At 35.0% G+C, this 26,547-nt stretch overlaps 1 protein-coding gene across 2 annotated transcripts in view; it reads left to right on the top strand.

Moving 5' to 3' along the window:
• Positions 1-9,895: 9,895 nt before the first annotated feature.
• Positions 9,896-26,547, top strand: part of SLC4A10 (solute carrier family 4 member 10) — a 395,086-nt gene continuing 378,434 nt past the window's right edge. Inside the window, exon 1 of one of the 2 annotated variants that reach the window (XM_033231303.1) lies at positions 9,896-10,122. In XM_033231303.1, the coding sequence (XP_033087194.1) occupies positions 10,075-10,122 (48 nt within the window). In that variant the 5' untranslated portion in view covers positions 9,896-10,074. The remainder of the gene's footprint in view (positions 10,123-26,547) is intronic. The other variant, XM_033231304.1, reaches the window with a different exon arrangement.

The following is a 26,547-nucleotide window of genomic DNA, read 5'->3' as shown; positions in this document are numbered from 1 at the left end:
TCAGCATGTTTCTAGACCTTTCCAGTCTGTGGCAATAAAATGAAGTGACACTTTCCTTTAATGCCTCTGTTAGGCAGGATTCTTCTGATTGTAAGAGACGGATATCCAGTTTAAATTAGCTTAGGAGAAAGGATTATTGGCTTTGGTGATCAAACCACAGGAAGTGCTGGACTGTGTTTAGATCTCAGCAATAATTATTATTTGTCACTTATTACATTTCTCCTCAGTTATTTTCTGTGATTTAGATTCATTGTCCCCCAGGGATTTTTCTTCTATGAGAGACATGGTCTCCACCTGCTCTAAAACTTAAAATTTCCTCCATTAGAGACGTTAGGAGACTGTCTCATATCAAGTGGAAGAATCCAGGGAAAGAGCACTGATACTGATTGGTACACATGGGATCAGATGCCCATCCCTGACCAATAAAGTCTGGCTGAATGAAAGGTTAGGTGTGACATTTTCTAGAAGGAAAGGACTGATCTTCATGATTGGCAAAACAATACATTTTCAGTATGAGATCCAAAATATGGCTACAAATTTTCATCCCATAGATAGGTTAGTTAAGTTTTTTTCTACTAGTTTCCTTCACCGAGTTAATGTGTGAGACTACCAAAGGAATTTTAATATGTTCCATTAATCTGTCTTATTGGTTCTTTATGAACCCTACCAGCTGTCCATACTCTCAATCATTGTTATTCCAGAGATGTAGTGATGAATAAAGACAGTCTCATAATTCTCCAAGCTATGTTTCCTCATATTAATTTTCTCCCATGTGGCATTACGTGTCAGGGCAAGCTCAGTTCCCGCCAAAGAGAATCTATAGGAATCCCAGACCCAGAGTCCTAAGTCCTCAACTATTATTTCAGAGAAACTCCTTTTCATGCCCACTCCAAAGGCTGCCCCATGATGGCTGACAGAAATTTTTCAGAGGAGTTCTCATCCACACCCACAAGTATGGTTGAATCTCCATTACTCAGACAAGAAGATGGAAATACTGAATATTATACTTCTAAAAGTCTGTGTTATTTATTCATAAATAACACTATGTGGTTAACATGAATGGATATGTAGGACATCTTTCTCTTGTTCTAGCAGGGCACAGTCAGGCTAAAGATGAATTCAGTTTACATTGTTTAAACATTACACATCTGAATCTTCAACACCAACATTCATATTTATCATGACTTTACAGATTTCCTCATGATGATTCTCTCAAAATATGTCTTATTCTTAAGAACAGCAACTGATGGAACCCCCCTGTGCTAGTTTTATAAAATGAACAAGACCAAACTAAGTTTTTCTTCACCAGGCATATCAATGAGGTCAGTAATAATATCTTGTTTGGATAAACAAAATAGATACCATATGGGTAGTCTTTAAAGTGTTCTATATTTGCGGTATGAATAAGTTGTGGTGGTTATTTATTGTAGAAGCAGTTTATCAGATGAGACTCTTGAGTATGCCTGTGATTTATCATCTATTATAGTTCCACAGAGTTAAGGTAGCATTCACTCATTTATCCATTTAACTGATTTTGCATGCTTTCATTCACTTATTGAGAAATTTTATTGAATTCATATTATGCATTCAGCAGCATGATAGACCCTGGGAAAACAGGGAACAAGACAGATTTAGTCTATACAATCATAGAACATAGATGTTAGTGGAATCTTTTGAATGAAGTCCCAAATCACTATCTGTTTTCCCTCTTGGTGGAAAAACACACCTAAAAAATCTTCCATGCCTTCATGAAGAGAGCTGCATTGTTGTTATCCCTGATGTCCTGACCTGACTCTGGGAATTATACTTGGTTTACCATAACGGTTTGTTCATTCGTTCAGCTGAATGGCATTCTTTGCTTCCTGTCTCCAGCAGATCTATGTCTACCGGACCACAGGAATTAAAATTTCATGATGAGAGAACTGATACCATGATACAATTTAAAAATATTTGTGTCCTTCTTATGTAATCAGGCATTTTTAATAAAGGAAATAACTCTTATTTATTGCTGATTATACCACTAAACTCTTTTCCCAGTGGATGTTCTAGTGGGAAAAAAAGATTTGCTGCTAAAAATGATTTGCTGCTTATTTTGTACTTGTTCTTGAAGTATTTTGAGACATTATTATTATACTGTTGTAATTTGACTTGAACGAGTCCAATAGTAATTGTTATATTAACTTGCTATTCACAGGAAAGTAAAAAGAAACACAAAGAGGATATGGTGAAACAACCTGAGAAAACAAGATAATCTACATATTTTCATTTTACTTGTGTAGACTGCAAAGTAAACAATAACTATTTTCTCTTTCTGAGCCCATTTCTCCTTCTACCTCCTGCCCTAATTCTTTCTTTGTTCCTCTTTTCCAATCTTCTGGAGTACAGTTGTTGATACTCCAATTTCTCTCATCCTATTGTCTCTTAAATTGTCCTCTCTCACTCTGTTGAACAGCTCTTGTGAAAGTCCCCAACAACTTTTTTGTTTCTACATGTAAGTTCTCAGTACTCATCTGTCTCAGGCAATGGAAATGCCATCCTTCAACTTTCCCAGGCCAAAAACCTTGGCATCATCCTTGATTTCTGGTTTTCTCCTGTATCCCACATTGCATCCTTCAGCAAATATGGTTAGCTCTACCTGCAGAAACACATCCACAATTCTACCATTTCTCACCTGCTTCAGGACTTTACCATTTCTTGCTTTTTACTGGTTTCTCTGCTTCCTCCCTTACACACTTCTATCTATTCTTCTTACTTGTTCTCCTTGTCTGGAAAACCAATTCAACCATATAGCTTCATTGACCACTACTTCACTTCCCTCAGGTCTTTACTCAGATGTCACCGCAGCAAGTTTTTCTCTGGCCACCTTAATTAACATCAGAAATAGGGACATTCCTTTTTCTCCTTTCTTGCCTTGTATTTCTTCATTGCACTTATCATCATCTCACATGTTACATGTTTTGCTCATATGCCTATTTATTCTTTGACTGCCTCATTTCCCTTCCTCCAACTAGTGTTTTTGAATGTTTTATTTCCCTACTATATCCCCAGTTCCCAGGACAGTGAGTATTAAGTGTCTGGCACATAAAAAGTGCTTAAATAATAATTTTTTGAAGAAAAATAAATTTTATTTTAATTAGGATAATTTTTCCATTGAGTCAGTAATAGTCTGAATAGGTTTGTTTTCTACAGACCTGGTTTACTGGGGGAGAATATCATGCTTTTAGATTCAACTGTAATTTTAAAATAAAATGACACATTAAAACAATAAAGTATTAGTCTTACAATCACTCTTTCTTGCTTTGTGTGATTTTAATTTACTTAAATTAAATAGCACATTTCACTTTTAGATCTTCCTTTTTATTAATGTGAGAATTGTTTTGGAATGATATAGCATGGACTGAGCTCTTGATCTTACAAGTTCTTCTATAGACCCCAGAGTCAAGTGGAGCAGTGACATCTCGGGGTATGATAACTGCTCACTTGTTAACTCAGCTGTTCCTCATTTTTCCTATATTATTCTTTGTCTCTTTTGCTGAATATTATGTTATATTTTTTGAGGGCTAGTATCCCTATCTTTGTGATCACCCCTGCTTTAGGCCTTAAAAGTATTGAATTTCTTGAGAAAGCTCTGTTGTTCTCTCTTAATATCTTTAAAGTGGAAAGGAAATATTACCAAGAGAAGCCCCTTTTGACAATTTAAGTGAATGAGGACCTTAAAGCTAAGAAGTAGACTATTAGATTAGAATGTAGGAGAATTCTGACTGAGATTGTGGCAAGCGGTGCCATCAGACAGATGCCAAAGGACAAGGACTTCTTCCAAACCCACTTTTTGTCACATTTTTTTTTTTTCTGTAGCTAACCTGCCAGTGAGTCCCAATAGCTCTTCAACAGGAGTCAAAATTGTACATGAACATAGAAATCATGAATAGCTCCTCATAATATGTGGATGATATTTGTATCAGTGAAGAAGTGTTTTAGTACATATGGAGCCCTATTGAGTCTTGCTCTAAAGGATATGAAAGGTTTCTAGGAAAATTGAAATAGACGATTGTACATTAACACAGATTTATACAAATAAAAACCATAAGGATAGATTGTAAGAGTACTTATAAAGGATTTGGACGTTTGATTTATTGGAAAAAATATTTGTAGACTTACAAACTGTGACCCAACAATGGTTGAAACAAAAATTTAGGATAATTAGTGTGTCAATACAGAGTCAGAAATCCTTTTAATGTTAGTGTTTCCTCAGAAATCCATTCATTGTGTTATTCTAACTCTATATAACCTCTTAAAGAAACACCATCCATACTTAGAATTTCTCCTGGTCCCAAATCCATATTTCCAACTCTTTTCTGACAGTCTGCATTTGGACATTCTCCAGCCTCCTCAAACTCAATTAAACAACGTTAATAGCCACAGTTTGTTGAGGGATTACCATTTTTCTAGGCAGTATTCTAAATGCTTTATTTGATTAGTTGAGTTAACCCTCAGAACAATTCTAAGTTGGTTCTTTTATTACCTTAGTTTTATAGATAAAGAAACAGTCTTCAGGGTCATTTAATATCCTTGTGACTTGCTCAAGGTCACATGGATATTAAATGACATTTCTGAGTGCAAAGCCTATATTCATAACCACTGTGATTACTTTCAAAATACTATTCTTCAGGTGTTCTCTCAAATTGCTTCTTTTACTGTTTTTTATTTGTGTGTGTTGTTTAACAGCACCACTATCCAACAAGCCAGAATCCTAGACATATTTCTCTTCCTCATTCACTGCATCTGAATAGTCAGCAATTCACATCTATTTTTCCTCCTATATCTCTTGGGACCATTTCCTTTTATCCGTCATCACTACAGCTTCATAGCTCAGGCTCTTATCCTCTTTTATTAGCTTACTAGCTAGTCTCCCTGCCACCAACCTTGCCTCAACATTTTTCATGTTATAACTTAAGTGATCTTTCTAACTGTTTAAGATATTTAAAGAGCTTCTGTATCACCTATAAAATAAAGCCAACCTCTTGAGTATGGCAAATATGGAATTTTGTAATCTGGTCCTTGTCCTCATGTTCATCCTTCTTTCCTGCCACATCCTTTGATATATCCAGTGTTTCAGTTATAGACAACTTTTTATAGTTCTTGAACATGCTATTCTTCCTTTCCAGAATACTTTTATTCTTTCCTATAATCCACTTTATACCTTTATACCTCCACCCTAGTCTGGAACAGGTGCCCCTTCTATAGGTACATTTTGATTTTTTTCTTATATTTTTCCCATATGGCATTTGCCATCTTTCTTTGACAGGCAGAGTGCAAACTCAATCATAAACACAAATATTTTTCTTGTTTGTCATCATTTGAGAATGTATACTAAAATTTACCCATAGAACAATGTGAATAATGCTTATTTTAGTGTAATTTTTCATAACTTGGGATAGAAAAGGACACGTTAAGGATTAGTTATAAGATTAACTCTGTAAGTGTGATATTGATTATTTTCAAGTTAGGAATAGAAATGACACATTGTGGACCATTTAACAAAGACAGTGATAATTAGGCTTAAAGGCTGATAATTGGAGAAGTAATAAGTTGAGGCATGCATATATTTCTTGTTTATATAACAAGCAAAGGAAAATTAGATCTTTCCATAAAAACAAATCCCCTAAGGATTTTAAATCTCTGTAGTAAAGGTGAGAAAAATGCTATTAAAAGTTAGTCATTTTGTTTTCTGGCCTACCTCTGATTTTTGCAGAATTTTTAAAAAATTAAATAGCACCTTGCTGAATGATGTGATCTTTGTTCTCTTCTAAATTATCTCTTGAGTCCAGGGGCTATGTCTTATTATTTGTTTCTGTATAGTTGCTAGCACATGGTAGGTACTCAAATTTTTATTGAATTGAGTTAAATTAAATTAAGATGCTGCCATCTAGAACTAGAGAGTAGGCCTTCTATGAGTTTCCCTGTAGGAGGAAATTGAGACAGAAAGTGGAAATCAGGTCTTTGTTCCAATCTTCAGAAGTAGAAAAACCAGTCATGAACTAAGAGAAGTGGGACATTAGCCCGATGTTGGAATGGGGTCCCTAATTACTTATTTTATGTATTCCTTTTCATAGTTGATGACCAGAGTCACTATCGGGTTGGAGTCCAAGAACATCTGTAAAAACGTAGTGTCATTTGACACCTTTAAATTTTAGTATTATATAAAGAAGTTCCTTATGATATGCCAGGTTTTAGAATGGGCATTCTTACCCTTTTTCTTAATGGTTAAGTGCCATCATTTTTAAGCTGTCAAGAAAGTGTTTTTGGTATTTCTTGAGTTGGTCAAATTCAACAAAATACTTTTGTATTGATATACAGCTGACCCTTGAACAACAGAGGTTTGAGCTGCATAGGTCCACTTATATGTAGATTTTCTTCTACCTCTGCCACCCCTGAGATAGCAAGACCAATCTTCCTCTTCCATCTCTTCCTCAGCCTACTCAAAGTGAAGATGATGAGGATGATGATCCACTTTCACTTAATGAACAGTAAGTATATTTTCTCTTCTTTATGATTTGCTTAACATTTTCTTCTAGCACACTTTATTGTAAGTATATAAAACATACAACATAGAAAATATCTGTTAATTGACTATTTCTGTTATTATTAAGGCTTCTGGTCAACAGTATTGTAGTTAAGTTTTGGGGTAGTCAAAAGTTATACATAGATTTTCAAATGCTCAGAGGCTTGGTGCCTCTAACCCCTATATCACTAATAGTTTTAATACAAACTTTAGTCAACTGTATTTGGCAAGGGTCGACTGTATTTGACAAATCTTCAAAATAATGCTTTAAGTTGTTGAGAACATTTGTATAGGTCTCAAGGGATAAGAGATACAAAGGAATGAAACATAAATAAATGACATAAGTAGTGCAGTGATGCATTTTCATATGTGAAAAATAGTAATTTTTTGAAATGTTATTCTTGAACTGGTAATATTACCATTAACATAGTATTACTGTTCAGACTATATTTCTGAACTCATTGCAATCTAAAATTTAGTTATTTTTTGTTAAAAAGGGCCAAAGCAAAGAACTTTCAGATCTAAGCCAGAAACTCAATACCACCAGGACTGAAAGTGTTTTCTTGAAATACCAGTGTTGGCAATACCTTTAGAATCCACTGTTTTCTTCTAATACAATCAATAGTAGATGGTCTTTTCTCTAAGACAAACATTATGTTAATGTGCATATCTGAACACCAGGGGCTTAAAATAGCAAAAGGGGGTAGGAACTGAAAGTACATGGAATCCACACTGACTTGCATACTTAAGGGATTGGTAAAATTTGAGGTCAGCAAGAGTCCCAAGATACAGGAAAGATCAAGGAAGGAAGCACACCATGGTAGCTGTATTCCTTTCCTACTGGTCATAACCTGGGCAGCTGGACAGGAAGGTGGCTCTTCTGTTTAGTGCTTTCTGTTATTCCTCTGTCTGTATGGTTGGCTTGTGGCCGATCCCTACTTTTATTTCATTCTTCAGAGAGAAAAATTCCACTTTAATATTGCTGTGTATGATAGCAAGTAGCATAGTACCTCACACATAGTAGGACTGACTGAGTGAAAATCAGACTATTGTCTCATTCCAGTAGGGTGTCTGGAACATTTAGTTCCTTGGACAGATTCAGTCTTGCATTACTTTAATGTGATGATTGAAATCATTGCTGTCAAATTGTACTAATAGAATCTCATTGGATTACTAAATAGGATCAGGCTAAACAGGAACCTATTTTTATCATCTCGGATCCAAGGAAATTTTACTGTAGTGGAAAGAGCTCCAGACTGGAAGAAATATAATATTTACCTGGGAATATTTTTCAAAAAGTATATCCTCACCTATTTCTTCTCCTCACCCCCACCAAGGACATAGCAGAATCTCCAAGGCAGATAATATGTAGTTGAGAAAAAGTTGTTCATGCAATTTGTATTTCCTGTTCCCATCTGTTTCTCTTCACTTTCTGAGTTTGAAAATCAATGGAGAAGTTGAGCTGTAAAATTCCATGATTTTGTTAGTGAAAATTTCACTACCTACTGATGGTTTTCCTCCTAGGAGTTATTAGTTTTATACATATCCTCTTCATTGGGACTTATTTAGTATGTGGATGCATTCTTTCAGGTCATGGGCATTAATTCTAATATATTCTATTAGATAGGTAGCAGATTAAATGAGGATCATTTTCTCTTTCTCCACTTTGTTGTGCTAGGCTGGTAGTTGGCATCTTGGATCAGATAACTTTAGATCCATAGGCTTTCTTGATCTTTAGAAGTAGACTGTCTGCTGTTGCAACCCTGGCTAAGTCCTATTATATTGGCAGAAATAGTAGCTCTGTCATACTGTAAGCACTCAAGCAATGGTTGTTCCAGCAAAGTACCTTTGTAGTTTAATAATACACATTTAGGAAAATATTCATAAAAAGTAATTTTAAATACAATTTTACTTTTATTTTGACTTTTGGAATTAAGGGGCAGACTTTTTCTTAGTTATATTTAAATTAATTTTGAAGAAATATAAGTGGGACAACATAGGTTTCTCAATGGGATAGAAACAATCTTTCTGAAGTTGTTACTATTTTTATGCTAACAAATTGTTTGTGATTGTTGATTATGGTCACTTGAATGGGAAAGTAGCTTTTATTCATCAGTCTGTGGTAGAAAATAAAATTGACCCCCATATCAGTAAATTCCTAGTCAGATATCTTGTTATGTAAACCCTTGGTATCAACTGAGTATGCTATGCACAAAGTAGCCACTTAAATATATGAATCATTAGGGTTTTAAAAATAATTGTTTTCTTATAAAAATATTAGAAGCTTGTTGTAACGAATTGTATTGAGAAGGAAAGCAGATAATAATTATCCATAATTCCACTTGCAATGAGCATTATGGGAAATTTTGGTGTATTGCTTAAAATAATTTATTCATTTCTGCTTATTAAAGGTTTTAGAATCTGGTAAAATTTTTCTTATTTAAGATAAACTATGTCAATAATTTTTAGTCACCCTCTTTCAATCCCTGAAAGTTCTTTATTACTCTTCATTTGTAACCTTCATACATTTAGTCTGGAGTTCAGTGATATATGGGCTTCATTACTTAAAATACTCTAGATCTATAATCAGTTTTAGGAAATATGTGTAGTCACTTGATGATCCTTACCAACTACTTCTTCCTACGAAAGAGCATGTCTTTTCTTCTGTGGATTATTTAAATAATCCCCTACCCCTATTTTGTTGAGACTTTTAGGCAAAGGGATATATGCTTGGGCTGTTCTTTTCAGATTCATTGTCTTTTCAAAGTGCTTTAGTATCTTAATCATTCCTGCTATCAAAATATTTTCTTTCTCTGTCATTTTTGTTGGGAAATCATAGAAAAACATATACTTTATTTTTAATAATGTATAACTTACCTAAGTTTTTCACTTTTAAAATACTGAAAATATCTGTCCAATCCTTATTGAGTCACCAGTGACTTAAATGCTTGATTTGGTTGTTGTTGGTGGTGAATACTTCAGCCTCAATAAGATATGCTAATATTAAGGTCATCTTATCAGTTTTAAAAGCCCCCAGGTACTCAGAGCGGAACACCTAGTAAACCTTATTGACATCATCTTGCTTGAATTATGTCTCCTATGGGGTTCTGAGAATGAAGTGAGTTACTTCAAAGTGTCAAAATCAGACTGATTTGGTTGGAGGCCAACTTGGACTAGTCTATATGAAAAGTAAGCATCTTAGCTGAGATTCTTAATGCCCATTAGACTTGTAGCATTGTCTGCTGTATTTTATGCTAGTAGCCAGGTGTGGGCAGTGATACAGGGCTTGGGGGATCTCTCTTACCGGCCCAGGGATCCAAGGCATTCAGTGCAAAACCTGGCCAGCAGCCCGAGTGAGTAGGAGCCATGTGACTCTGGTGAGTTGGAGTGTGCAATTGCCTCCTGCTTCAGAGCTACCTGATCCGAATACTAAGCAGAGCGAGTGCCGGGCTGAGTGTAAGACACTGAAGACACTGCAGAGCAAGGTGCTTATTCCAGAGGCGTTACAAAACATGGAGATTAAAGACCAGGGAGCCCAAATGGAGCCGCTGCTGCCTACGGTAAGAGACAACCTGCTATCACATAGATTAACCGTGTTTGCTGCAAAACCTGTTAGGCAAGAGGTCTGCTAGCTAGGTGAAGTGGGTGTACTTTTGGGGTGGTGGATAGCTCCTACGACATATGGACAGGGGTCTCCTCCCATCTTGGGAGACTGAAATGCATAAAGCAAAGCACACGATTCTCCCCCCACCTTCTCAATATGGATGCACTACGGTGATGAAATGTCTCATGTTTGCTGCTGTTTGAAGAAATGGCTAGGTTTTAGCAGCAGGGGCAGTTATGTGTCTCTCTGCCTGCCTGTTACTGCTTATCTCTCTGTTTCTCAGGCTGTGTACTGGTTTAAGCCCTTGCAAAGAAGCCCCCTTTTATCATGTTTAATCCCTGTCCAATTTCCTCCCCCTGCCTCATCCCCAGGCAGTGAGGTGAGGGAATCTGCTGCTGTTGCAGCTCTGAAGATTTAATCTCCACAGAAACCAGGGGAAAGAACAGGACGATCGTGTGTGTGTGTGTGTGTGCGTGTGTGTGTGTTCAGTCTCTTTCTCAAAGGGAAATGTGTAATGGTTTTTATACAAAGAAGGTATGCATTTTTGAGGGACAGACACACAATTCAGATTTGAATATCAGAAAGGTTTCTGAACTGTCATTTGGTAATAGCCCATCTGTTTATCTCTGGGTTCTTAAGCTGTTTCCCTAAATTTAATTTTTGAATAAGTGATTGATTTGCCTATCCTCTCCACAATCTCTCTGTCTGGCTCGCAGACTTTAGAGATCTTCAGGCAACATCTTTTTCAGTCTGGAGCAGCTGCTGTTGCTGTGTTTAAGGAAAAAAGAAAAAAAAAAAAACCCAGTATTTTCTTGATGCAACAGAGATGACAGTCATAGCTTCCAGCCATCTATCAGTGCTACCACAGCAGAAATCCCCTCCCTGCACCAAACCAGACGGAGGGGCTGTTTCTCAGCTCCCTGTTACTAAGGTTGCTGACCCACCTTGCACGGAAGGGACTGGCGGTGAGCTGTCCATTTCCGAGTCCATTCCTAGGTTTTCAACAAAATGCTTCCGTAGGAGGAGTGGGCAAATTCTGGGCCACTGTATTTTCAGGGCCTTACCTCTCCTGCCGGGCTCACATGCTGCAAAAAGATTCCAGTTTGCATCCTCGGAATCAACTGTGGCGACTGAGCATGCCCAGTTCTCCTGCGGACGCCAGGTTTAAGCAGGGAGGGAGCAGAGTGATGGGAAGAATGCAAGGAGTTACCACCAAGAATAGAGTCTAAATAGATGACAGGGGCAGCGTGGGGGTAGGGGGCCGGGAAAAAGGGAATGGGAGAAAGAAGTTTGTCAATTATCCTGCCTGCCTAAAAATAGAGATATTTCTTTGTGGCATCAAAGTGGAGTTATAAAAAAAAAGTGTAAAAGATTTGTCCATCTTCCCAAACTTGAACAAATACATGAATTAGGATTCTGTTAGTATTCAGAATAAATAGTGTTAAGAATATCAGGGAACTCTTATTCCCTGGATGAGACAGGAACTATATACAGGAATCGTGGTATGGGGGTTAGGGAAGTTTAGGGAAACCCCCAACTCTTTTTTTTTTTTTTTTTGGCTGGCAGTGGGGGTGGGATGGGGTGTTAAAACCTGTCCTAGAAAAGCAGGCTGAAGCCAGTTTGATGTGGCTTATGGATTGTCACTTGTGGGGAACAGTTAAAGGGCTTAGGACCAAATGAGGATTAACTAGAGGAATTTAAGAGGATGACATTACTGGGCTAGATGGGCAACCAATTTATAGCTTAAAAGAGCAGAGAAAATAAAAGTCTTTCCAGAAAAGGTCTACAATACATCTGATGGAAAATTTTGAAAGCGAGAATCAAAAGTTTGCATGCCATGGGGTTAATGGTCAGTACAAAATGGTGACAGTTTAATGGTAAAAGAGAATCATATTAGCAGATCATTACAAGAAAAACAAGCCCGATGGGCTAGAGAGGATGCTGAATTACTGGTCCAGTTTTATACTTGTATAGCAACTCCCCCAGTTGCTTTTATGAAAATCTTTTTTTGTTTAGTTTTCAAAACAAACATGTTATGTAAAGCAGATTTTATTATTTTCATTTTCAAGGTGAGAAATTGAGGTACAGGGATTCTGAATAACATGTCTAGGATCACCCAGTGATGAAACCAGGACTAGAATTTAGGTCATCTAAAACTAGTTCAGAAATTTTTTAAAAATTTAGTATTTTTTACGTTACATTCTTAACCAGGCTTAACATGATCCATTCCTGGACTGAAGTTTTTATGCTTGGAAGAGAGCTTTGGGCTTTGTTTTAGAAAATTAATCAGATGACTTTGCAAATAATTATGTGAGAGGCAATATGGCATAATATTTAGAACACAGTCAAGGCCCAACACTGCTATTTATTTGTTAAATGATATTGGGAAAGTTGTAAGTCATAGTGTCTTCAACTGAAAAATGAAAAGGGAATGTTACTATATATCTCTTGAGTTTTAGAATGAGCAAGTTAAATAACTTATATGAAGTTTCTGACATTTAGTAAGTGTTCAATAAAACGTACTTGCTATTGTCATTGTCAATCTTGCTGTAAATGAATATGTTATTGTTATATTCATCTCAATATAGATACTGAGATGATGCATAGGTTTCAGGTTTTTATGAAAAGTGGCTTGTCAGTACTATCTACTAAGAAGGAAAAGTGGAAGATGGAGAACTGGAAAAGACTCTTCATAGTGGAGGTGGGAGGTGGAGTTCTTTAGTTATTATTATGAAAACTTTGCAATATGCTTGGAGAGCCAATTGGACAGGCATTAAAAGCCAATATTAGATATGGGACAGAAGCAGTCAGAGGTAGAAAGCTAGAGAAATGAAAGAGAAAGAAAAATAAGAATAGATAAGAATGTCAGATGAGTGAATGTATTAGTCCTGACTCAAGTGATGGAGGAATAGATTCTCATTAAGCCTCCCAGGGTTTACCTCCATTTAGTATAGTATATATATAAAGTACATTTGAAGGATATGGGCAGAGGAGGCCTAGACATGTTTCTCTTTTTTTCCCAGTGCTTCTTAGGAAGCTTCAGTGATAATTTCCTTTTGCTGGACAAGCCATCATTGCATTTTGTAGACTCTAATCACTCCAAGGGTTAGGGCGTTCACTCTTGTTGGCTTAAGTGTATAGTCTGGTTTTGGTGCAACTGACTGTTATGTCTAAAGTTATAGAAAAAGTGTGCCAGAAAGATGCATTCTCTTAAGTGCCTACTGTTGGCCAATCACATTCTTGGTGCTGGAGATGCAGCAATAAATAAGACAGGCAAACACCCTATATAGGTGAAACCTCACACTCCAGCTAGACTAGAAATAGGACTCGATTTAACTTTTTAAGAGACTGCTGCTTTCTCCTCAAATGTTTAATAATTGTTATAACCTTTTTGAGATGGATGTATATGGGGAATATATGTAACAGTAATAATGGTGATATCGTTTTAGTAAGGATGGAATTAGCCTTTTAAAAGTACAAAGCCAAATATTTAGGATTGCATTATGATTTCACATTTTCGTTTGATATTCAGTGTTGAATTTGCTTTTAGGAGTAACCTAACAATTTAAAAATTATCAGGCCATGGAAGAAGCTTCCAGGAGAATATATAACAAATATTTATATCTCATGACATTTAATCTTGGGTGATCTATAGTGAGTTCACTTTGGATCCCTTCTATGATTCTGATGTCTGAAAAAGGACTTAAGTTGAGCTTACTTATAACATTTCCCTAAGGTATAAAACTACAGTAAAGTTCACTTTTAAAATGTAATTTGATAATATAGGATAGATGATTGGATTTAGTACTTTTAGAAAGTGCTAATTCCATATTTCCAAGTGGCCCAATTCATTGAATTGTTTTATTTGTGGAAAAAAGTTATAAAAAGTCTTTAATATTAGTAAATCAGGGAAAGGAAAATGGGACTAAAATGTCAAAGTAACAAAAAGAGCACATGGATTGGCTAATATTGTTTTTTTCTTTTCAATCTGAATTGAAATTTAAATTATAATCTGAGTTTAAAGAAAACATTCTCACTACACCTCATAGTCAGTAGGAGGCAAAATGCAGTATAAGAAATTAATCCTCATTTCTACTTTCATGATTTGAATTGTTACTCCAGCATGTTGAGTGACTATAGAAATAAAATATATGTATAGAATGCTAAGGTTGGGAATGAGTGGTAGAATCTGAAGGCTGTAGGAATTAAGTTTACTTCTTTATTAATATTATGTTTATGATAAAATATTGAGATCAGATTAGGAAGTGGGCTAGTTTATGATGAAGAGTTAGAAAATATCTGGGCCAGGGTCTGGAACTCAAATAGAGTCAGAGAGCATGGTCAGAATACAATGATACTGCCATTTCTTTCTAACCTTGAGTGATGCTTGCTTCAGAAGTCCAAACTGGGCATGAATAGATTGCAGTGCATTATGATGTGCCGCAAGTAAGTGGAGAAATGTTGATGCCCCTCTCAGCCCTTCTGTGAGAGAGACTTCACCTCTTCCTTTCTCATATCACATAGGACACATGACAATGATCACTTGACTTCCTGTGAGGACACCATTGTCAATCTATATAGTAAATATTAGTTAAGCTTTATGTTTTATTTTTAGGTAAAATAAAATTAAATTGAAGTTTTAATATATTCTCGCACCACAAACAGTTGTCTCAGATACTCTTTGGGGTGCACTGCTTTTTTGTTTTTTAGAAAAAGGGAATAATTTGGCATCTTTTATGGAATTACATATATATATATGTCTTGTTTTTTAGAGCGATATAGGTTCACAGCAATATTAAGCAGAAGGTACAGAGATTTCCCCCATATCCCCTGCCCTTTACACATACATAGCCTCCCCTATTAACAAGATCTCTCACCAGAGTGGTACATTTGTTACAGTTGATGAAACATTATCACCCAAAATCCACAGTTTGCATTAGGACTTGGTGTTGAGCATCCTATAGTTTTGGACAAATTTATAATAATATGTATGCACTATTATAGTACTATACAGAGTCATTTCACTGCCCTAAAGATCCTCTGTGCTCTGCCTATTCATCCCTCCCTTTCCACTAACCCCCTGGCAACTACTGACTTTTTTTACTTTCTTCATAGTTTTGCATTTTTTACAGTATTATATAGTTGGAATCACAGTACATAGCCTTTTCAGATTGGCTTCTTTCATTTAGTAATAGGCATTTAAATTTTCTCCATATATTTTCATGGTTTGATATCTCATTTCTGTTTATCACTGAATTATATTTCATTGTCTTGATGTACTACAGTTTATTTATCCATATACCCACTGAAAAATATCTGGGTTGCCTCCAAGTTTGGCAATTATGAATAAGTCTGGTATAAACATCCATGTGCAGATCTTTGTGTGGACATATTTTCAATTTCTTTGGGTAAATACTAAGAAATGTTATTACTGGATTGTATAAGAGTATTTAGTACTTTAAAAAACTGCCAAGCTGTTTTTAGTAGTGGCAGTACTACTTAGTATTCTCACCAGCAATGAATGAAACTTCCTCTTGCTCCACACGCTTACCAGCATTTGGTATTGTCAGTTTTTTTATACATTGTCGGATTTGATTTGGTAATATTTTGTAGAGAGTTTTTGCATTCATGTTTATGAGGGATATTGGTTTGCAGTCTTCTTTTCTTATAATATCTTTGTTTGATTTTGGTATTAGGGTGATGGCCTCACATACTGAGTTAGGGAGTATTCCTCCCTTCTATTTTCTGACATAGATTGTTTTGGGAGGTTATTCATTATTGACACCATCATTTTTAATAGATAGCTTCATATATGTTTTGACCAGAGGACTGTAGAGATCAACTGGAGTCTAGATTTTAGACTGGCTCCTTAATTTATGGATGATGGAGCTGGACATCAAAGACGTAAAGAGATATATTTAAGGGCATGCTACTTATGATGCTAGTTAATGGCAGAACTCAGCCTAGAGTCCAGATCTCTTGATTATTCACTTATCATTCTTTCCACTATTATATAGTCTCTATTACTATCATAGCATCAATAGCTGAGTTCCAAATTAAAATGGAAATTAGGCAATGTTTGTAAAGTAGTACTAGATATTGTCTCAGACTCATGATAGGTACAAACATCTGTAATCCTCATGATAATCCTGAAAAGTTGCTAATGTTTTCCAGCCTTGCAGATGAGAAACTGAGGTCAAGAGAGTTGTGTAAATTATCCAAGTTCACATAGCTAAGAAGTGCTAAGCTAGGATTTGAAAATATTTTATCTAGTTAATAAGTAACTTGTCTTCCTTAAGGCTAATTAAACAATAAAAAAGAATTCCATTATAAAATGAGCTTTCACATCTTCCCCTCCAATAAAATATGAAAGTACTCTGCTGCAAGGTGCTATAAAATGTCAGGTCTTTTTGGACACATATTTCATGATTCAGTTTATATGAAATGTCTAGAATAGGCAAATCCTTAGAGGCATAAAGTAGATTAGTGGTTACCAGGACCTGGGATATAGGGGAGAGTTAGGAGTGACTGCTAATAGGTACAGAGTTTCTTTTTGTGGCTATGGAAATGTTCTGGAATTACGTGGTGGTGATGGTTACACAACACTCTGAATATACTAAAAACTAATGAATTGCACACTGTAAAATGGTGAATTTTATGTTATGCAAATTTTATTTCAAAACATTATTTTAAAAGTAAGTTACTGTTTAGCATTATCATGAACAAGGAGAAGGCCGAGGATCTAAAATGCTTATAAGAAGAGGGCAAATAAAATATTCACAAAATAAAAATAACTTCCACCCCCCACAAGAAATTCTTTGCTACAAATTTGCTTCTCTTTGTCAAGATAACGCTGAGACTGGTCAGGGTTTCAGGTTATTTGCAGACCTAGAGGTCTTGGAATATATCTTCAAAGCTGAGTTAAGAGAATATGTGGTGCATTCTATGTACCAGAGAGAGAGAGAGAACTATTTCACTTGAGTCACACTGCATTTAGATATTTAATTTCTTATGGCAATATTTTGTAGTTTTGTCTTAGTGTAAATTTCTATGCAATATAGCAAGAATAACACAAAAAATGCAGAAGTGCCATTTATATAATGGTTCCTACATTGAGCTTAAATACCAAATTCATGTTGAATTCCAAGTAGCTCAGAACTCAAGAGGTGCTCTCAGAAGATGAAAATGGAGATTAATATACAAACTCAGTTGGATAGAGTGAGGATATATTATAGCCAAAGACTCTTGGTATAGCTTTGAATTAATGACAAAGTCCCTGTACCAACATCAGCAAGACTTGCTCATTCATCATGAAAATTATGCTCTAAGGATCTAATAAGCAAGGTTTTAAGGCAGAATTTTCCCATTGCATATTGAATGTGCTAGGTTGCTGGAGTGCCTCCAACATTTATTTGTAACTCCACTTGTTCTTGCTAATTCTGGAAAACCAAAATTATTTAGAGAAGGCTATTTCTTTCTAGTGTCTTTTTTCCCCCTTTTGAGTAATGAGGCTTTGATACCAAAGATGATGACCTAGTCAAATTTCAGAAAGCAAGTGACATGAAAAGTAGGTATATAACAACTGCCAGATGGGATCAAAACATAGCTCTGCTTAGGAAGCACATTTCATTATTGTTAGATCCACACTGCTTTTTTCATAAAGTGGTGAATTTCTGTTGATATTTAAGCTTTTCTGGGAATAAGCCTCTCCAAATGCTTCTGATTTTTTCAGATATATGAATGTGGCTTAAAAATGAAAAAAAAAAAAAAAAACAGCACATACACACAACAAACCCAACACAGAGTCAGCAGCAATACACACCCTTAAGGTATAATATAATTGTTATTTGAGTGTATAACCATGTACTTTGTAATATAACTTTATGATATAAATGTCTGTTAAAAACATGTGATATATAATTGACAGAGCACTTATAGTAAATATAAAAATTTGGTATTTTTTTCCTAAACAATGGGATTATTGAAAACCTTACTCTTGAGGACCACCTGCATCAGAATCGTCAGGAGGGCTAGTTAAAAATTCAAGTTCCAGACCTTATCTAAGCCCACAGTCTGAGAATATTAAAGGGTAGTAGTAAGGACACTAGCATTTAAAAAACTGCTAGGTGATTCTTATGTACATTAAATCTTGAGAATTTTTGCCTTAAATATCAACAAAATAGAAAGATCATCATATATTTATAAATTCTTTTAACTATAAGAATGCTGGGAGACTAAGTTTGCCACAACACAGCCTTTTTACCAATAAATCATAATGGGGTAGAAAAATTAAGTGCTTATTTACTTATTTAGCATATTACCTATTACTTTGCAATATTGTGTATATACATGTATATATATCCTGATGATTTCAATTTATGATTGGTTGCTTATGATTTTTCAACTTTACCATGGTACAAAATCTATGGACATTCAGTATACTCCTCAACTTTGCATGGTGTTACCTCTGGATAAACCCGTTGTAAATGGAAAATGCCATATATGGAAGATGCACTTTTAACTTATGAAATTTTCAGTTTACAATGGATTTATCAGGGCATAACTCCATTGTAAATTGAGAAGCATCTGTATGTAAATTATTTTACTTAAATGCAAATACATATAACTTGTTGCCTCAATCAGTGGCTAGATTCTTGAAAGCAACTTATTTTAGATAATTTTTGTGCTGCTCTCACAGAGCCAAGTGCATGGAACTCCTTGTTAAATATATCATGAGTATAGATTAAGCAGCAACACTAGCAGACATTAATTGTTAAGAGTTTGGACACTGAAGTTGGAAAATTCTAAAGGTTTCAGTTAGGAGGTATGTCAACTTTGGCAATTTATCTAGGTTTTCAAAGTCCTACTTTTCTTACCTATAAAATAGGAATGGTAATAATATATCTATCTCCCTGGTTTATGAGAAGCAATGAAAAAATACATATTATATCATTTAGACTAATGACTTAATAACAGTAGCTGTTATTCTTGGCTTAATAGTTTTTCTTTTGAATGAAAATCATTATCTGATATGCACAATTAATTCAATCTTTGATTCAATAATGCTTACTCAATAACTTGATTTATCCATTTGACAATAATATAGAAGTATGTCAGTAATATAAGTTGATAATTATAATACAATGCAATTCTTTTTCTAATTATAAAATTAATACTTGATTTTTTAAGATAGTTTAGAAGGCATCAGAAGTAAATATAAACTAATTTTGTCATGTTTTAACTATTTTTACTCACAGAATGCTTGCAAAAATAGTACAGAATTCCCATATACTTTTCATCCACCTTACCCTGTTAACATCTTACATAAGTATTATTAATGATAAGAACTAGAAAGTTAACATTGATACAATTATATTAACTAAACTACCATATTCGAATATCACCAGTGTTTTCACTAGTGTCCATTTTCTGTTCTACGATACAATTCAGAGTACCATATTGTGCTTAGATATCACATTTCTTTAATCTCCAGTTTGTGACAGTTACTGAGTCTTTTTCTTTCATGACCTTGCCACTCTTGAAGTGTACAGGTCAATTTTTTGGAGATTGTTACTCAATTTGTGTTTGAGGTTTTCATAGTTAGATTGAGGTTATGCATTGTTTGTCAATAATACTGTAGAAGTGATATTCCATTTTCCATTCATTATATCAGGATATACATATCTTACTTCTGGTGACATTAACTTTGATTACGGAGTTATCTTCTGTGTTTTTCCCATTGAAAAGTCAAGAAAGTTTCCCTTTGTAATAATATATTTGGGGAGATATTTTGAGACTCTGTGACTATCCTATTTCTCCTCAAACTTTTGCACACTAATTTTAGCACTCACTGGTAAATATTTCCTGTTTCACTTATGGAGGTGTCTGCCTCATGACTTTTTAAAACTTTTATTTGGTTTTTAATAAACACATAAAAATTATACATATTTATTCTATAAATATGTATGATACGATGTTTTGACACAAGTATACATTGTATAATAATCAAATAAGAGTAATTAACATATCCATCACCTCAAACACTTACTTCTTTATTATAAGAACATTCAAAATCCTTGATTTTAGCTATTTTGAAATATACAATACATAAGTGTTAACTATAGTCACTGTACTGTACAATAATAGAATACCAGAAATTATTCCCCCAATCTAACTGTAACTTTGTGCCCATTGACCAACTTTTCCCCATCATTCCCTTCTCCCTACCTTCCCCGGCCTCTAGTAACCACTATTCTATTCTCTACTTCTATGGAAACAACTTTTTAAGATTCCACATATAACGAGAATTCAAAAGGCTTGTAGAAACATGTAATTAAAAGATAAAAATAAAATATAAACTTTATTTCTCAATATAAGCTCTATCAAGTTCAAGACACTTTTGTAAGTGATGATACCAGCCATTTAATTAATCCCTAAAGAACCGAGGGTCTTGGGATTTAACCATGTCAATGCAGTCTTTCTTTTACATTATTAACTGAAGAAAAATGGGTGCCCTTTATGGATTTTTTAAAAAGATTTACACAAAAAAGAAATTAGAATGAGCCAAACCAGGACTTTAAGTTAGATGCCTAATAATTTCTTATTGAAACTCCCTCAAAATTGCCCTTGTTTGATGAGAGGAATGTGTAGGAACATTGTTGTGGTAGAGAAAGACTCTGGTGAAGATTTTCTGGGCACTTTTCTGCTAAAGCTTTGGCTGCCTTGCTCAAAACACTCTCATACCAAGCAGATGTTGTCATTCCTTGGCCCTCCAGAAAGTCCTCAAGCAAAATGACTTCAGCATCCCAAAAAACCGATGCCATGACCTTTGTTATTGATCGGTCTGCTTTTGCTTTGACAAGACCATATCCTCCTCTTGGTAGCCATTGCTTTGACTGTGCTTTGTCTTCAGGATCATTCTGGTAAAGCCATGTTTCATCTCTTTTGCAGTTCATCAAAGAAATGCTTCAGGATCTGGATTCCACTTGTTTAAAATTTTAATTGAAAGTTCTGCTCTTGTCTGCAGATAATTTGGGTGCAATGATTTTGACACAGTTTTAGTTGAAAGTTTGCTAAACTTTAATTTTTCAGTCAGAATTGTGTAAGCTGAAGTATTGGTATGGCTATGGTGCTGGCTATCACTTGTGCTGTTAATCATTGGTCCTCTTCAATTAGGGCACAAACAAGATTATTTTCTCCCTTGAAAATTGATATGAATGATCTGCCATTGTGGGCTTCAACGTTGTTTCTTCCCTTCTTAAAATGAGTTATCTATTTGTGAACTGTTGACTTATTTCAGGCATTGTCTCCATAAAGCATCAATGATTTCAGCATTCTTCCACTTAGGCTTCACCATAAATTTGATGTTTGTTCTTGGTTCAATTTTAGCAGAATTTGTGTTGCTTTGATATGGGCTCTTTTCAAACTCATGTCTTATCTGTCTAGATGCCTCTAGATACTCATCAGACATGTTATAACAAGTTAGTATGAGTTTATTTTGGTGCAATTTTTTTTTAAATTCATGCAAATTTCTTATAATACACATTTTCTGTGAACTTTTAGAAGACCCCTTGTAAAAGTGAGATCATGCAGTATTTGTCCTTCTGTGCTGAACTTATTTCACTTAACGTAATGTTCTGTAGGTTTATCTATGTTGTAAATGACAGGATTTCATTCTTTTTGTGGCTGAATAGTACTCTATTGTGTGTGTATATTACATTTTTATTTTTATTTTTATTATTTATTATTTATTTACCTTTTTTGAGTCAGAGTTTCATTCTTGCTGCCCAGGCTGGAGTGCAGTGGCATGGTCTCAGCTCACTGCAACCTCCACCTCTTGGGTTCAAGCAATTCTCCTGCCTTATCTTGCTGAGTAGCTGGGATTACAGGTGCCCACCACCAAACCTGGCTAAGTTTTTTGTATTTTGAGTAGAGATAGGGTTTCACCATGTTGGCCAGGCTGGTCTGGAACTCCTGACTCTAGGTGTTCCACTCGCCTTGTCCTCCCAAAGTGCTGGAATTACAGGTGTGAGGCAACATGCCTGGCCTTTTTATTTTTTTAAGAGACAAGGTCTTGCTCTGTCACCCAGGCTGGAGTTTAGTGGTACAATCATAGTTCACTGCAGCCTCAAGGACCTGGGTTGAAGTGGTCCTCTCGCCTCAGTCTCTTGAGCAGGTAGGACTACAAGTGTGGACCACCATGCCTGGCTAATTAATTTTTTTTTTTTTTTTAGTGTAGAGACAAGGTCTCACTATGTTGCTTAGGCTGGTCTTGAACTACTGGCCTCAGGCAATCCTCCTGCCTCTGCCTCCCAAAAGCACTGGGATTACAGGTGTGCATCACTATACCTGGCCTACATTTTTATTTTTATTATATATATATATTTATATATTTATATATATAAAATATATATATATTATATATTTTATTATATATATATATAAAATATATATATATATATAATATATATATATATATAAATTTTTTTTTTTTTTGAGACAGAGTCTCACTTTGTTGACCAGGCTGGAGTGCAGTAGCGCGATCCTTGGCTCACTGCAACCTCTGCCTCCTGGGTTCAAGCAATTCTCCTGCCTCAGCCTCCTGAGTAGCTGGGACTACAGGCACCTGCCACCATGTCTGGTAATTTTTTGTGTGTTTTTTAGTAGATACAGGTTTTTACCATGTTGGCCAGGCTGGTCTCGAACTCCTGACCTTAGGTGATCCGCCCACCTTGGCTTCCCAAAGTGCTGGGATTACAGGTGTGAGCCACTGTGTCCGGCCTATCTGGCTTACATTTTTAAATCCACTCATTCATTGATGGGCACTTAATTTGATTCTATGTTTTGGATATTGTGAATAGTGTTGCAGTAAACATGGGAGTACAAATATCTCTTCAACATATGGATTTCATTTCCTTTAGATATATGGCCAGTAGTTGGATTGTTGTGTCATATGACAGTTCTATTTTTAATTTTTTGAGGATATTGTCCATAATGGCTGCATAAATTTACATTCTCACCAATTGTGAGAAAATCTCCACATTCTTGCCAGCATTTGTTTGTTTGTTTTTCTCTTTTTGTAATAGCCACTCTAACTCGGGGGTGACATCTCATTGTAGTTTTGATTTGCATTTCCCTGATTCTTAGTGATGTTGAGTAGTTCTTCATATGCTAGTTAGGCACTTGTATGTCTTATTTTGATGAATGTGTAATCAGATATTTTGCCCATTTTTAAATTAGGTGATTTAATTTTTTGCTTTTAATTGAGTTTCTGATTTAATTTTTAGCTATTTGTTTGAGTTTTTAAATAAATTCTGGATATTTACCTTTTGTCAGATGCAAGATTTGCAAATATTTTATCCAATTAAGTTGTCTTTTTGTTCTGCTTATTGTTTCCTTTACTGAGCAGAAGCTTTTTAGCTTAATGTAATCCCATTTGTCTGTTTTTGCTTTTGTTGCCTATGCTTTTGAGGTCTTATCCAGAAAATCCTTGCCCAGACCAATATCATGAAGCATTTCCTCTACGTGTTTTCTTCTAGTAGTTTTATAGTTTCAGGTCTTACGTTTAAGTCTTTAATCCATTTTGAGTTGATTTTTGTATATGTTGATACATAGGGGTCTAGTTTCATTCTTGTGCATGTGGCCATAGTTTTCCCAGCATAATTTATTGACAAGGTTTTTTTCAATGTGTGCTCTTGGTGCCTTTGTCAAAAATAATTTGGCTGTAAATACATGGATTTGTTTCTGGGTTTTCTGTTCCGTTTCATTGATTTATGAGTCTGTTTTTATACCAGCACCATGATATTTTGGTTACTATTGTTTTGCAGTATATTTTGAAGTCAGGTAGTGTGATACCTCTAGCTTTCTTCTTTTTGCTCAGATATCTTTGGCTATTTAGGGTCTTTTGGGCTTCCGTACAAAATTTAAGATATTTTTCTATTTTTGTGAAGAATGTCATTGGTATTTTGATAGGGATTACATTAATTCTGTAGATTGCTTTGAGTAGTATGAGCATTTTAACAATATTAATCCTTCCAAATCATCATCATGGGATATCTTTTCATTTGTGTCTTCTTCAGTTTCTTTCCTAAATGTTTTATAGTTTTTATTTTAGAGATATTTCATCTCCTTGGTTAAATTTATTTATAGATATTTCTTTTTTTTAAGGTAATCAAATAGATAAATCTTGAGCTAGACCAATTAAGAAAAAAAGAAAGACAAATAAATACAATCAGAGATTAAAAAGTAGACATTTCAACTTATGGTCAAAGAAACACAAAGGATTATTATGAACAACTATACAACAAAAAAATTGGAAAACCTAGAAGAAATGGATAAGTTACTAGACACATACAACCTGCCAGTACTGAATCATGAAGAAGTAGAAAACCAGAACAGACCAATAATAAGTAATGAGATTGAATCAGTAATAAAAAGTCTCCCATCAAAGAAAAGCCCAGGTCCTAATGACTTTACTGTTGAATACTTCCAAATACATAAAGAACAAATACCATTCTTCTCAAACTATTCCAGTAATTGAAGTAAGGGAAATTTTTCCTAACTCATTCTTTGAGGCCAGCAATACCCTGATACCAAAACTGGACAAGGACACAACAAAATAAGAAAACTACAGGCCAATATCCTTGATGAACATATACAAAAAAGTCCTGAACAAAATATTAGCAAACTGAACCCAGCACATCAGAAAGATCATTCACCACAATCAAGTGGGATTTATTTCAGGGATGCAAGGATGGTTAAACATATGTAAATCAAAAAACATGATACACCACATTAACAGAAAGAAGAACAAAAACCATATGATCATCCCAATAGATGCAGAAAAAGCAACTGATAAAATTTAATACCTCTTTGTGATAAAAACCCTTCCAAATTAGATAGAGAAGGAACATACCTTAACACAATAAAGGCCATGTATGGCAAATCCACAGTTAACATTATACTTGAAAGGGGAAAAGTAGAAAGCTTTTCTTCGGAAATCTAAAACAAGATAAGGATGCCCACTTCACCACTTTTATTCAACAGAATTCTGGAAGTCCTCGCCAGAGCAATTAGGCAAAAGAAAGAAATAAAGGTCATTTAAATTGGAAATGAGAAGTCAAAAATTGTCCCTGTTTGCAGACTACATGATCTTATATATGAAAAACCCTACGCACTTCACCAAAATACTGTTAGGGCTAGAAAATAAATGCAGTAAAATTGCAGAATACAAAATACAAAATGCTAATTAGTAGCATTTTTATATGCCAACAGGAAACTATCTGAAAAATAAATCAAGAAAGCAGCATGGTGACTATTTCTCTTATTCTTTCTGCATTTAGATATTGGAAATCTGTAGAGAAGACCTGTTACTTCTCCATTTTTTTATTCAATTATTTATTTATTTAAGTATGGACTCAAAGGTATTTATTTTATTTTCTGGGTCATAATCCAGTACTTTGTGGTTCAGATTGTTTAATCTGTGGACATTGAGAACTCTTTCTCAATGAATTCTGTCAATTGAGAGCTCTCATGTTTTTTTAACATGCTTCCATCCTTTTGTGAATACTTCCTTACAGTCTGGTACCACAGAGTTTTTGAGCATCATCTTGTATTTTCCCTGACTCCACTCTGGAATGAACCATGTCATTAAGGAGCTGCTGGGCTAATTTTCAAGGCTATTTATAAGTATTATTAAAATTATTTCCAGAAAGATTGTATACCAGTTTTCACTTTCACTAGAAGCCTCAATGGTATTTAACAAACTTTGTCAATTAACTCAGTAAACATTTTACTAACTTTGTTTTGTATTCCATTTACAAGTTTTCTTTCTTTCTTTCTCTCTTTTCTCTTCCTTTCCTTTCTTTTCCTTTCTTTCCTTTCTTTCCTTCCTTCCTTTTGAGAAGGGGTCTTGCCTTGTTGCTCTTGCTAGAGTGCAGTGGCTGTTTACAGGCATGATCCTCACAGTGCACTGCAGCCTCCGAATCCTGGTCTCAAGCTATCCTCCTACCTCAGCCTCCCAAGTAGCTGGAACTGCAGGCACACACCACCCTCCCTGGCCTGCTTTTTCTTTTTTCTTTAAAGATAACAGCTCAAAAGAAACATTGAACTATTTGAAACATTATTTAATTTAGTTTACCAGTAAGGTGAATTTCATGAGTAACAAGATATTACTGAAATACTTGTGTACTTGACTCCCTTGTACATTATAAGGTATAAGTTATAAGTCTCCAGCCTCATCATTACAGATCCTCACTAGATACCATTTTGGCCATGACAATTTTCGGTCTTTGAATAATGAATGAAATGGTTCCTTTCCTTCCTCAAAAATGGCATTCTTTTTGATTCTTTTTGATTTTTAAGAGCAAAGTTGAAAGAGATC

This window comes from Trachypithecus francoisi, unplaced genomic scaffold, assembly GCF_009764315.1.
Source record: "Trachypithecus francoisi isolate TF-2019V2 unplaced genomic scaffold, Tfra_2.0 Lachesis_group13, whole genome shotgun sequence".
NCBI lineage: Eukaryota > Metazoa > Chordata > Mammalia > Primates > Cercopithecidae > Trachypithecus > Trachypithecus francoisi.
This window is presented reverse-complemented; position numbering and strand designations above follow the sequence as displayed.